A 14012-nucleotide genomic window follows, 5' to 3' on the forward strand; every position below is an offset into this window, starting at 1 on the left:
TGGCCATATACACCTCTGTCCTCAGTAATGATTATACCCACTTATTTTTGTTTATACTTGTTGACTAAATGAATAGTAATAAAATAATCACTTTCTTCACTTCACTTAAGAACAGGGAAAGTTGTTTAAGTCTTACTGGGTAGTTTAGTTCCAGTAGTTCAGTTTCAGTTTGTTTTTAACAGACCTTATTATGATACTCAGTTTCAACAAGAATTATGTACTGGGTTGCCCAGAAAAAAATACTTTGAGTAAGATATCCTTCTTTTATGTTCTCCTTATTATTTTTTAGAAGGAGCACAGAATACCTATTCTATACACAATTCATAACATGCTACTTATGTAAATGTGGTACAGTTCATGTAAGGAGCAGATGTAAATGTGGATATAGGCTAGAGTAGGGGCAACCCAGAAGTTCATGTAGGCATTTGAGATATAGCAGCGTTTACTGACAGTCTCTATAACCAGAGACTGTATAAACCAGAAATTATGGTGTGACTTATTGGATAAATAGAAGCAGAAGTAATTTTGAGTAATTTTCCTTTAAGTAATTTCTTTAAAGGAAAAAAAGCTTACAGATATGGTTCTTTGCTATGCAAGGAACTCTAGAGCAACAGACAATTTCATCTGTCATAGAAACTAATAAAATACTTTCCCACTCATTTTTGTATATATATGGGTGAGAAATGCATTGCCAACTACTACCTAACAGAATCTCCTCAGGATACGTATCTGATAAAATGTGTCCCCAAAAATGCCTCCTGCACCTGCTTGATCTGCCAGCTCTTTATGATGTTGTGCACATATGCAGCCTTAATAAGCATCTCAAATACTTTTCCACTCTTTAAGCTTTAGCTGTGCAAAACAAATCAATGGAGAGATACCCTCCCGATCCTCTGTCTCCTCTGTTGGTTGCTAAATGTGCCTTCTGCACAGAGGAACCAGGGGGATAGACATGGAAATGCCAGGCAGCCCCAGCAGATTAATGGAATCTGCATCAGAAAAAGTAAAGGAGGGAGTCAGGATGGGATGCTAATTCCATTTGGCTACACAACAAGTGGATGGAAACCATTATCTGTGGTTCAAAACACTGAACAGGAGCTGGAAGGCAAGATGCCTTCCATACACGTGGCAAAGGTAGCAAGTCACTAGAAAGAAATGATGCAGGTCAGAGGCACGCATCAAAACACCAGCTCTTACTGGCTGTTTATACTAAGAGGGCTTGCTATATCCAGCCTAAAAAAAGGAAACGTGCATCTCCTGGAGGTACAGGAGGCCAATCTGGCCACCACCAGGGAAGAATCATGCAGTAAAATTGTTATGTTGTTCTAATCAAGCAGGCATGAATGTGTAAGATGAGAGCTAGATTTTAGATGAAAACTACCAGAAAGAAGGACACCATCCTGTTTTTCCTCAGAGTGGAAAACCATTGGAAATATTACTCCTGAAAAACAAATTCATATGTTGACAGTTATGAAAGATTTATTTGCATGATGTTTCCACGTTAGGATACATTTTAGAAAAGCAGCCGTCTGAAAAACTTTGAAGAATTGCAAAGTCCAAGGAAACAAACATAACGTTGTGACATTTTTTTTCTTGAACACTGTTTATATGTCATATAAACCAGCTTGTAACCCTCTAAAGAGAAGTCCCAAAATAAATGTTGCTCACAACAACCATATTTTGCATTGGAAAAACATTGTCTTTGATGCCTGAAGATTATAGACATAAATAGTGACAAGGCTTTGAATATGGTGAGACGTGCTCGTTATGGTCCCTGTTCAGTTTCTGGACTCTGATATCAGGTGCAATAGCGACAAGAACGACTCTTCGGGTCAGTTCTGAACAGTACAGGCAACGTTTAATCTTTGGAGATGTAGTAATTTTAAATTCATCATTGCTGATTATCTCTGCTGAACAGCAGTTTCATTGTTAAGTTGTTTTGTAACCATGTTAATTTAACGACATTTTAATTCTAAATTCTAATCTGTTGCGATCATATAGATACATAGAACATATTAGCTGAAGACTGAAATTCCACTGCACTTCAGGCTAGAGGATGGTTTTACTTAAAACTCTGTGATTAAGCAAGTGCAGCTAATATTTATTTATTACCATAAAGGCAAACTGGAGACTTCTAAGCTTAGATGAGATAAGATAAGTAATCCTTTAAAACCTAATGTCTGCTTAAGGCAGGGATTATCCTGCTGCTGTTGAACCACCACTATTAAAAGTCAAGATTAATAAAAGAAAAAAATCAAAACTGAGCAGATCAAAACTAACATCTGGTTAGATTTTCTTTTTCCACTGAAATTTCTCCTGTATGGAGTCTCAGAATGTGAGGATTTTTTTCTGACTTTGATTGAAGAAGAGATTTTGAAATCCCAACACCTTCTGCTGCAAAGAACTTCCATTCTTTGCTCTTCCCTGAAGTGTTTTGGTATTAAATTTTACGTAGAACCTGGAGAACGGGTGGAATGTCCTGAATATTCATTCCCACCTCTCAGCTTTATGGCAACAGCATTTTTCACCACCTTAGCCAGACTGAGTGTGGATATGTTTCTAGATATTATATTTTTTGTGCATGTGAGTCAACAACAGCATGTTCTCAATGTAAAAATGCTTAAAAAACTGTAAAGGGCTTGGCCCTAGAATTTTGGAAACCTGACTCGCGGTACACACTTCGCCACTTTAAGGCTGTACTGCAGTCATAGTAAGTTATGCGAGGCTTAGTTTAGTGAAAATATATATTTTCTGGTTTAAAAGAGTCCCTAGAGCATTCCAGTGTGGAGATCGTCAACTGGCAGGGATCTATCAGCTATTCCTGTTACATTTTCTTTTACATGTGAATTCAAGGTAATTAAAATTGCTGGAAAGGAAGTCTGGAATGAGCTGTAGTGTTTGCGTAGGCAGGTGATACTTGGTTCTGTGTCTTAGTTTCATTCAGCTGACTCATTCATTTATTCCGTGAAACAGTTTGGGACTAAAAGAGAGCTAAGTTGTTGAAACTAACTTCAGGTAGGAAGGAAATATCAGTATCTGGGAGTAGAAACCAGCACATGACATGGTACTCTCATACATCCTTTGAGATCTCCATTTTAATTAACATTCCCAGTGTTCAGAACTGTTTGGAGAGATACTCGGGAAACTGTTGGATTATAGCAGATCCCACACGTGCAATTAAGACATTTTCAGTACTGTACAAATGCACCATAACACTGGATGGATTCATATTAGTAAAATAAGCCGTATACTCTTTGTTCAAGGATATTCCAGTTCATAGGTTACAAGTGAAACCCTGATACCGAGTGCATGGTACATCTGTGAATTTGGCAGGGGAAGGATTACACAGTATTTCAATTATTAAAATTCTACTGTGGGGCCAGGTTTTGCCCTCAGGTACTTCCTTAATTTCAGCAGGGAGTTGTGCCTGTTTATCTGATTGAAGAACTTGGACTCCTAATACTTCAGGTGAAGGTAACTTTTTGCTGTAACAGGAATCTGCAATTGTCAAATCTAAAATCTGAACATAGCAGGGAAGGTTCCTTACCAGGAGACAAATGCTGGTAACTGCTCTGTTTTGATAAGGTAAAGCAATTTCCTTGTAAGGGGGTGGGAGATGGAGCAGAAGGAAGGAAAGTGGGATCTTCGTCCAGATTCCTTGGAGGCTTGTTTTTAAATTACGACTTTGGATCTAACAACAGGTTTGGCAAGTGTTTGCCTAGGAAATCCTGAAACTGTGCCAGGTTTTCTTAGCTGGTTTGTTGTAGAGTGTGCATTTTTTAAATACACTGTAATCATTTCAGACCACGTAATTAGAAACACAAAGCGGTTTACTGAAACATAGTGATATATTAAGAGTTCAGTTAATTACACCTAAAGAAACAAGAAAGACTTCAAAACCTTTGCTCAGTTCATATTTTATTTGTAACTGGGGCATGCTGATGGGCCTTTGCCTGCTTAACACTGAGTAGGAGTTTCAGAATTTTAACCTGAGGGTAAAATTTTCAAAAGCATTTAAGTGACTGGCTCACTGAAAATCAATAGGACTGTCAGTCCTTACGGCAACATTTTAGAAGGTATGTAGATACAGAAGTCCAGTTGATTTCAGTGTCTAGGTATATTGAAAAATCCTGCTTTATTGCCCTAAATCTCTTTAAAATAGAAGTGGGTTTTGTCACCTCAGAGCTCGTGAAAATGTTACCCCAAATAAACAAACTGTTATTCTCCCATTTTTTTTCATTTGTTAAATGCTGTTTTGTCTCTCCTCCTTCTTCAATGTACTCAGAAAACCATAAAACTTGTTTAGGATGATAATAAGCCACATTGTCTTCAATCTGGTCTTAAAAATCTTACTGCAAATGCTCAGGAAGAGGTGGCAATTAAAACTAGTGCAGATGGTTCTTCACTTTATTGTAAATTTTCCAAGAATTTCAGAATAAACTTAAATATTTTCCCGTTTCCTGTCTTTTTCAATAGCAGTGATAAATTTCCTCCTTTGGAGCCACAGCCTGACCTAAATTATTCTGCCTACATTATGTATAAGAGCAAGTAGAAATAAATAAAACTGCAATACAAAATCTTAGGGAGATGAATAAGACATAAATCAGAACTAATTAGTCATTCTCACTAATGAGAATATATGTTATGTTTTCCATTGAATCCCTCAGATGTAATTTACTGAGAACATTAAAAGTACCACTTAGTGTAGAAAAACCTCAGTATTCAAAAAATCTTTGAAAATTTACGGAGCGGGTGTATCTTGGTTCTATAAAATGTTTCCTGTATGAGCTTTAAAACTATTCTAACTTGTTGCACCACAGCTTACAAGTTCTCAACAGTTGCGTTTATTACAATTTTACCTCACTTTCAGACAAGTCCTCTTATCATGCTCCAAATCACATTTTACGCTGCTTTGAAGTACATTACTAATGTGCTCGCTGCTTAACAGAAAATGTCCTGACAGTCATTTCTGGTTTTAGGTGCAAAGTAATAAATGTCAGTTATTTTTTGAAGCCATTTATCTGAGCCTGTACTTATTCTCAAAGTATCTGCCTTTGGAAACAAGTCAGAAGTGCAATGCTCTAACGCTCTTCTCTGTAGGACGAACAATGAAAATATAACAATGAAATTTGAAGCTTTCTTTCTGTGCAGCCTTCATTTTAACTCTGGACTTTTCCTCTCGTTATTAAACCTGGGCAGGCCCAAGTTTTATGAAAACCTGGGAATTCCTTCTTACTTTGTGCATCCTCAGTGAACACGTGGGTTGTACGACAAGGCTCTCTGGCCGTCATTTGTACTTGTCAGTGCAAACCCTTCTGTTCCCTGCGGCTGTTTCGTGCTGCTAGACAGGTGTGTGCACTCCACACAAAACTTTGCCCTTTGGACATCATTAGAGTGTCTAAGAAACGCAGAGGATGGGATCCTGACAGACTTATAAATGACCACGGAGAAGGGAATTCTCTTTGGGGATCTTTACAGAACATGTGCCTGGTGTTATTCTGCATCCATTGAGAGAAGTGGGATTTTTTTTCCACCACAGAGAATGGAGGAAGCAAGATACAAGGTGTGGACAACTCCAGATACCATCCTAAGAGTGAAGCAAGGCTGTCAAGATACCAGAAACAGTTAAGTTGAAAAAAGGGTGCAGTTAAATGTCGTGCTTTACCCTTGGGTACATGTAAAAACATTTAAATTAACCTGGTTAAGGGGTTTCTTCCCTGCGCCTTCCCCACAGTCCTTGTTGAAGGGTCGGAATAAACAGTGGCCTCCGTTCAGAACGGAGCTTTCACGGACCCGTAGGATCAGTGAAATCCATTCTCCTGGGCCCTTCCCACCGGGCACTAAACCTCCCTAGACACTGAGGTACAGTCAGTGGGTCCTGGCTGAGCTGAAGCGTCATAATTGAAGATAAAGGAGAGAGAATTTATTGCCTAGGACTCAAAAGCATCGAGGGTTTTATAGATCAATAAGAACATCCTGAGTTATGCCCAGAGGCAAAAAGGAAGCCAGTACAGACTTCAAAGACCTTGTGTAATATATTCCTTATGGCCAATATTAGAGATTGAGTACAGAGCAAAGTTCTACACAAGACATCGACTCCAACTAGAATAAGGACAGACCAGACCTTGCATGGGCCTAGCTCTCTATCTTTACCTTTTACAACTTATTACAATCATCTAGGTAATGACAGCAAAAAACATCTTAAGTCTAGGAACCCGTTCCAAGCTAAGCATTAGGAAACACCTTCTGATTGTGAGGTTCACTCAGGAAGAACATCGAGATCTGGCTGACCAGCACCCCCTCCCCTCATCCGACCTCTAATCTTTCTCAGGAAGACTCATGAAAAAGTGAAGGACAGCAAGCTCTAGGTTTTGACGAAAGGAAGTATAAATCAAACTAACAGATAAACTCTTCAGGTGCTTCTTACCTTTCAAAGCAGGGAGGCTGATGGTACTGACCGAGGAACTGAAATAATGACATTTTCACACAATATTTTTAACAAGTGGAAAATACAAGTGAAATCAAAATAGTGTTTATGCACAGAAAAATGAGGTAAATTGTATTATCTTTCCTGTGGCATATTCAGGGCCAAACTCTTCCTTTTCAAAGGCTGTAAGAGCCTTGTCTCAAGGTCTTCATTCTCTAAGTGACAAGACCAAGAGGAGGCCTTGACAAACTTAATGGTTTTGTACAGCCCTAATTTGAAAGTATGATTTTTAGCTTTTATTGAAAGCTAAAATGGTTGAGACTTAGCAAGTTCCTTGCAGACCCAGCCCTATAGCCACTCCAAGGTCTCATACATTTTTCCTGTGAGAAGATTATACGCCTTATTTCAAAGAAAACGGCTCTCAAGGAAACTTCTGACTTTCCCAAGCCTCATCTAATGTGGGAAAATCCTTCAGCTGGGAAGAGGTCCCCTGACTGGTATCCACAGGTAGTGCGGATAAATGGAAAATGGGTCCCATGCTTTTAATTATATTGACTCCATTCAGCAGAGGAAAGGTAAGATGTATGAAAATGTGTATGATTGGTGAATATGAGAAAAAAAGAAGTAGGACTTGAACACAAAGTACATCTTTGTTAGCTGCTGTTGAAGAAGAATAATGCTCAGCTATCACTGGCCTGTGATGTATACATCATCTTTGATAATTTGCCTAAGAAAAAGTTCACTTTCTACCTTTTTTTTTTAAAGGGAAGGGCACATCTTTGCTTTTGTGGTTAAATAAGACATTCCATAAGAATGGAACTTGGAGCTTTGTCAGGGGTTAGCAGTGATCCCACTCCTCCATACGTTACTGTGCTGAAAGATCTTGCTCTGCCTCGCAACATTCTTGTTATTCCAGAACTGGGTTGGGCGAGTCATAATAGATGCAGGCACTCAACTCAACTTCCACACACACAGCCCTGCCAGCAAAACTCGCTTCACCTTGCAGTACTCCTCCTTTTCCTCTGTCTTTTAAGGAAATGTTATCAATTTGGCAGTTACTGTGGATTTGTCCTCATTCCTGCTGCAATCCAGGGTAACTTTCTTAGTGATGCAAGAGGGAAGTGTTGCTGGTTCAGACAAATATCTGCTTGTGACTAGGATGAGACAGTCGTCTTGTCTGAATGACAGGCAATAGAGGTAACTGAGATGTGTTCCACTTCCATTCTGCTTTCAAATAAAATCCAGGATGCTCTATGGATATCAACTCATTTTCAAAGACTGTAAGTGAGAATGGAGTCTAATCTTCACGTAATGTGGTTGCGCTTTTTCCCAGGAGAAAGGTTTCCTTTTAATTAGAACACTATAGCTTTAACTGGTGATCATCGTTATTTTATTTATAATAAAAATCTATAGAGCATTCACCACGAGGGAGACAAGCACTAGCCTACTGACACCATCCCGATTCCATTAGCGTTTGGATTTGAGCCATGTCATTTTATGTAAAATCAACTAAGTGTGTGATGCAGTAAAACAGCGTGTCAAAACAGGGACTGTTCTTTCACCTTTGTTTCCTTTATCACACAAAATAATATATTAAAAATATAAGAATGCTCTAGGCAATGTGCAAAACTAAAAAAAAAAGAGAAGTTTGGTGAATGAGCATAGCGAGAGGCTACGACTGTAGCCACCACAAGAAGGATGTTGAGGCTCTGGAGCGAGTCCAGAGAAGAGCAACGAAGCTGGTGAGGGGGCTGGAGAAGAAGAGGAGCAGCTGAGAGAGCTGGGGGTGTTTATCCTGGAGAAGAGGAGGCTGAGGGGAGACCTCATTGCTCTCTACAACTACCTGAAAGGAGGTTGTGGAGAGGAGGGAGCTGGGCTCTTCTCCCAAGGGACAGGGGACAGGATGAGAGGGAATGGCCTCAAGCTCCGCCAGGGGAGGTTTAGGCTGGACGTTAGGAAAAAGTTTTTCCCAGAAAGGGTCATTGGTCCCTGGCAGAGGCTGCCCAGGGAGGGGGTTGAGTCCCCTTCCCTGGAGGGGTTTAAGGCACGGGTGGACGAGGTGCTGAGGGACATGGGTTAGTGATTGATGGGAATGGTTGGACTCGATGTTCTGGTGGGTCTCTTCCAACCTAGTGATTCTATGATTCTATGATTCTATGACTGTGAATACGTTTGTACTGAGGAGCCTAGAGGAGATGCTTTTCATGCAGGGCGATGCAGAAATATGTACTTGTAGCTCTGCACAGCAGGGAGAGAATATTCCCCTAAAACAAGCAGCTTCTAGAGCAGTGCTCCTTGTTGATCAAAGCAGCATCATTTAAAGCATCTAGAGGCAGCTTTAAATTATTCATAATTCATTATTCATAATTCTCTCCGCCAGGGGAGATTTAGGCTGGACATTAGGAAAAAATTCTTTACAGAAAGGGTCATTGGTCCCTGGCAGAGGCTGCCCAGGGAGGGGGTTGAGTCCCCTTCCCTGGAGGGGTTTAAGGCACGGGTGGACGAGGTGCTGAGGGACATGGGTTAGTGATTGATGGGAATGGTTGGACTCGATGATCCGGTGGGTCTCTTCCAACCTGGTGATTCTGTGATTCTATAGTTTTTTAAAGCGATCTTGGCACAGAGCAGGCGTTGTTCGTGCACGCAGCAGCCTCCTGCGAGTTCCATCCACTCCCGCAGGGCTGACAGGCTCTCCCGACGCTCCGTTTGTGAGGAAGGGGGGTGACTTTGCTCAAGAGGAGCGACGAGGGCGGTTGTGACTCCGTGTCGGTCAAGTCACACGAACCCCGGACCCTGCAGCGCGCTAGAGCGGAGCCCGAAGGCGGCTCCGCGGAGCCCGAGGGCGGCCGGCCCGCCGCCAGCCCCCCGCCGGGCTCCCTCAGGGCGGCCTGTGGCCCCGCCCCGCCGCGGCGCCCTCGCCCATTGGCCAGAGGCCTCACGGAGGGCTCCCACCCCCGCTGTGGGTTTTCATTCTGAAGCTATTCCCCAACTTTACACCTGAATGACTGCCAAGCCTCGCCGAGTATATAAAGCAAACGCCGCCGAGCAAACCCGGAGCTGCCCAGCCGCAGCGAAGCGCTCGCCCCGAGCCGCAGGGACGCGGGGAGCGAAGCGGCCATGGCGCTCGCCTCCATCCCGCTCGCCTCCATCCCGCTCTGCGGCGTCCTCCTCGCCGGCATCCTCGCCCGGAGCGGCTCGGCCTTCAAGAACGACGCCACGGAGATCCTCTATTCGCACGTGGGGAAGCCCGGAGCCGCCGTCCCGAGCAGCAACAGCTCCTTGAACCAGGCCCGGCACGGGGGGCGGCACCGCGGCCCCGACCGGCTCGGTGAGTGGCGCCCGGGGCCGCGGGGAGCGGGCGGGCAGGGGAGGCGCCGGGACGCCTCTCAGGCGCAATAAAACCCCCCTCGGCGCTGGGCTCCTGCTCTTTTAGTTTTCCTTCCTGTTGTAGCGCTTACCTGCTGAGCACCTCCAGCAAAAGTAAACAGACCAGCTCGTCGTTTCCCTGTGATCTCTGCTCTAACCTGCCTGTCCGCACCCAGCCTCTCCCGGGGGTGTCGTGGGATGCCCGGGGCTCTGGGAAGCGCCTGCGGGCTGCAGGTACCCGCTCCCTGCCCTGCCCGCCTCCCGCAAACGAAAGAAATCCAAGCAGAGGCGCACGCAGCACCCCAACCCACCGTGCCCCGATAAAACCAGCACCAGCCCTGGGAAGCGCAGGCAGAAAGCGACACCGGCACCTCTGGGCTAAGCCAGGTGTGGCAGCTCCTGTGAGTGACGAGAGGGAACGGCCTCAAGCTCCGCCAGGGGAGGGTCAGGCTGGACATTAGGAAAAAATTGTTCACAGAAAGGGTCATTGGTCCCTGTCCGAGGCTGCCCAGGGAGGGGGTTGAGTCCCCTTCCCTGGAGGGGTTTAAGGCACAGGGGGACGAGGTGCTGAGGGACATGGGTTAGCGATTGATGGGAACGGTTGGATGCGATGATCCAGTGGGTCTCTTCCAACCTGGTTGTTCTATGATTCTAAAGGTTTAAGTGCTCAGGAAACATCTCATCATGATGAGATGACTGGCTGGAGCAGCCCAGTAGGCTTCGTCGTCAGTGAGCTGTCACTGGAGAAAGGCAGGAAAGGCATAAAAAACGGGAGACAAAATCAAATCTGTGACCAGCTGCCTCCAGGTCCATTCGGCAGGAGAACAACCCTGTGAACAGCCCCTCGGGTCGCTCTGCAGATTTAGTCCCTCTGACACCCTGAGACACTGGGCGCAGGGTGAAATCATCCCGTCCGTGCCCCTGTTCAGAACTGCCGTCCAAAAATCCAAGAAGAAAGAGAAGCAGCCTGTAGCTGTGATATGTAGATGTACCTTCAAAGCCTTTTATGATTCACTCTGAAATGTTTCTAGTAATTACTTCTATTTTAAAGGCGTTAGTTAATTGCTTTGTGTGTAGAATCTGCGCCGTAATTGTCCTTCAGAAAGAGGGAAAGCATAGCCAGGAAAGATTGCTTATTAAAATTAAGCGCACTGTGGGCGTTTATTTCAAAGTGTAATTACTGAAATAAACAGTTGTGTTTATTGCAGGGAGCAGAGCTGCACATACAGACGGGTACAAACACGCCTGTGTGAGAAGCTCTGCCTGTTGATTCTGTGTCAGTTGCCTGAGAGAATTTGCATGATCCTCTCTGTTAGTTATATTATAAAAGACTTCTACAGATACAAAGATGCTGTTTCCCCGAGGGTAAACGACCACTCTGGAATTGTTACTGCTAATCATTCAAACTCTGTGTGCAGAGCTCCATTCCTTGGTAACTTCAGTTGTTATCGCTTCTGCAGTATCTGTGTTCAGAGCAGCAGCACTCGTGCAAGACTTGGTCCACTGTAACTGTGAAATGAGAAGGAACATAGTATTTGAAATTCATTTCAAAGCTTATAAACAGTTTCCAAAGCACTACTTTCCCCCTTGCTAATGATCCAACATAATTGTTGTAATCATCACAGGGCAGATTCCCTAGACTGAGAACAAGCAGGAAACATTTCTTCCCTTGGGGCATTTTTTCTCTTCTAAAAGGTATGTCCCTGAGAAGAAGGATAGAGAAAAAAATTGCTGCTTCTACCACAACTGCTGAAGTGCATATCATTATGATTTCTTTATGCTGCGGTAATTCCCAGAGATACCATCAGTGCTTGAGGCCCTTGTGTCGGGGGACACAACAGTAAAGAGATGTCCTGTAAAGATTACTTTTAACTTCTGCAAAACACAGCTTGTTAACGTGAACATGACTGGCTAAGGGAATCTCTCCATTCTGAAATTCAGTGTATATTGTTCCGTGCCTTCTGCAGATCGTGTTCAAGTCGGCTGCCGGGAACTGAGATCCACCAAGTACATTTCAGACGGCCAGTGCACCAGCATCAACCCACTGAAGGAACTGGTGTGTGCTGGTGAGTGCCTCCCTCTGCCGCTGCTCCCCAACTGGATTGGAGGAGGTTACGGAACCAAGTACTGGAGCAGGCGGAGCTCGCAAGAGTGGAGATGTGTCAATGACAAAACTCGCACCCAAAGGATCCAGCTTCAGTGCCAAGATGGAAGTATAAGAACCTACAAAATAACTGTGGTCACAGCCTGCAAGTGCAAGAGATACACCAGGCAGCACAATGAGTCCAGCCACAACTTTGAGGGAACCTCTCAAGCAAAACCTATCCAGCACCACAAAGAGAGGAAAAGAGCCAGTAAAGCCAGCAAACACAGTACAAGTTAGAAGTCAGACACCCTTTCCTCTCTCGTCTCCCTCTCCTTGTGCCAAAATTGAACTCACCTGTAACCATCTGCTTTACCATTCTGACTGCTTAAAGACAAGTCTGCCACTGCTGTGTTCTCAGCTGACACCACATGCTTCTTGCTTTGGCCAGATTCAAAAGGGGCATTCTCAGCATATGGACCTTTGGGGTGATTTTCCTAATGCTCAAGATGGGGAACAACACAAGCCTTCCAAACCCACATGATGAACTTTTACATTTTCTCCAGCCATGGAGGCAAAGAAAGTTTGCCACGAACTTTCACTGAAGTCTATTTTGTAAAAAGATGCTTTGCTGTGTGTTTTCATGAAAACAGTTATCACATCTATTGCCTTCTATATCATGCTTTATGAATTCTGACAACAGCTTAAAAGTACACCTACTACCTGCTTTCAGATTCATTCTAAAAAAATGCCTTGCATGCTGACCTTTCTCACATCTCAGTATACCAAAAATTAAAATATGCATGGCAGCAATCAAAAAGTAAAGCTGAACAAACTATTTATTTGTTGTTGTAATTATTTAATGAGCTTTTACGTGTGTTATTTCCCTCCCAAATGTTCTTATGTTTATAGCCTTTCTCATGTATCAAAGTATTTTCCTATGATTTGTGGCTGGATTAGAACATACATTTTGTAGATAATGTAAAATAGACATGTTAGCATTCTTGATAAATATATTTTCATTTTGAACATTCATAGACTTAGGTGTTATTTTCAAGTAGCAACATAAAAATTGTTGGTTTTTTTTTTTCATTCTCCACTCTGTATAATTTTTGTTGAAAGGTGTGCAATCAAAAGACAGATATGGTGAATTCCTTTCAAAAGGTTTGTTGTTTTTTTTTTAAAAAAAAATAAACACTGCTAAAAACTGTATTGTCTGGCACCATGTATGAAGATGCACAACATTTAATCAGTTGCAACACTTAATCTTAAAAAGTGGGAGCACAATATTTGGTATAAAAAAATCTATCCATGATATTTGGCATTAAAACAATCTTTCTGTGGATTCCTTTTGGATGAAAAAATCTTATATGGCCATTTAACAGATGGTGCTTATTAGTGGCCCAAGTCAGGTTCTTATTTAACAAATCTCAAATTGTACATTTCAGAAGTGGTGTATTTTGGGAAGTTTTACAAGCTAGTAAGACACTACAATTTTTTCTTTTTCTTTTCATTAGAGATGATCAAGTCAAGGACTAATGCTAAGAATAACATGCAGTTTTCATCTTTCCCATAAAGCCAATAAATTCCTGCACATTATCCACAAATCTTATAGAACGTATCAGGAAATATATATTAAGCTATCTAGCCTTCAACACAGTCCCTGACTCACCTGTTCTTAATCTTTCTATTGAAATACTATGGGCAAGATTTGATCATGGGATTCTGCTGTTCTTAAATCATTAACTTTTATAACCCATTTGCACCCAAAGAAAAGATTTCACAAGAAGAGAGTAATGAAAAGTCTTTCCTGATAAGGTCTCACATATGTTCTCTTTGACCGTCTCCTTAAATCATTCTGCTCTGCACCTTAATTCCATAAGATCCATCATGAAGTCCCTGGCAGAGATGTTTCTTGGTCCTTAATGTAGAACTGCTTGAAAACCACTGCTACTGCTCAACTTACTGAATCCCAAATTTTATCGACCAAACTTAGTGATTTCTCCTTAAAGCTAATTTCACATTTCTCTTTAATACCTGCTATAAGTAAGAAAGACATACACATATATATATTTTTCATTTTTATGTGATGTTCATAGCAGTGCAGTTAGATAACATTGCACTAATGAACTAGTT

General features: G+C 42.5%; 1 protein-coding gene across 1 annotated transcript; it reads left to right on the forward strand.

Moving 5' to 3' along the window:
- The first annotated feature begins 9531 nt into the window (after window positions 1–9531).
- On the forward strand, window positions 9532–13086 carry SOSTDC1 (sclerostin domain containing 1). Its single transcript, XM_069859088.1, has 2 exons — window positions 9532–9755; window positions 11761–13086. The coding sequence occupies exons 1-2, from the start codon at window positions 9545–9547 to the stop codon at window positions 12174–12176; spliced, it is 627 nt and encodes a 208-aa protein (XP_069715189.1). The 5' UTR covers window positions 9532–9544; the 3' UTR covers window positions 12177–13086.
- Window positions 13087–14012: the final 926 nt, after the last annotated feature.

The sequence above is a fragment of the Phaenicophaeus curvirostris genome, chromosome 6, assembly GCF_032191515.1.
Source record: "Phaenicophaeus curvirostris isolate KB17595 chromosome 6, BPBGC_Pcur_1.0, whole genome shotgun sequence".
Classification (NCBI taxonomy): domain Eukaryota; kingdom Metazoa; phylum Chordata; class Aves; order Cuculiformes; family Cuculidae; genus Phaenicophaeus; species Phaenicophaeus curvirostris.

Bases quoted from the DNA above. Each gene is read 5' to 3' on its own strand.
- SOSTDC1 (XM_069859088.1), top strand. From the start codon at position 9,545: ATGGCGCTCGCCTCCATCCCGCTCGCCTCCATCCCGCTCTGCGGCGTC. The intron at 9,756-11,760 runs GTGAGTGGCGCC...TGCCTTCTGCAG, and splicing joins CCGCGGCCCCGACCGGCTCG to ATCGTGTTCAAGTCGGCTGC.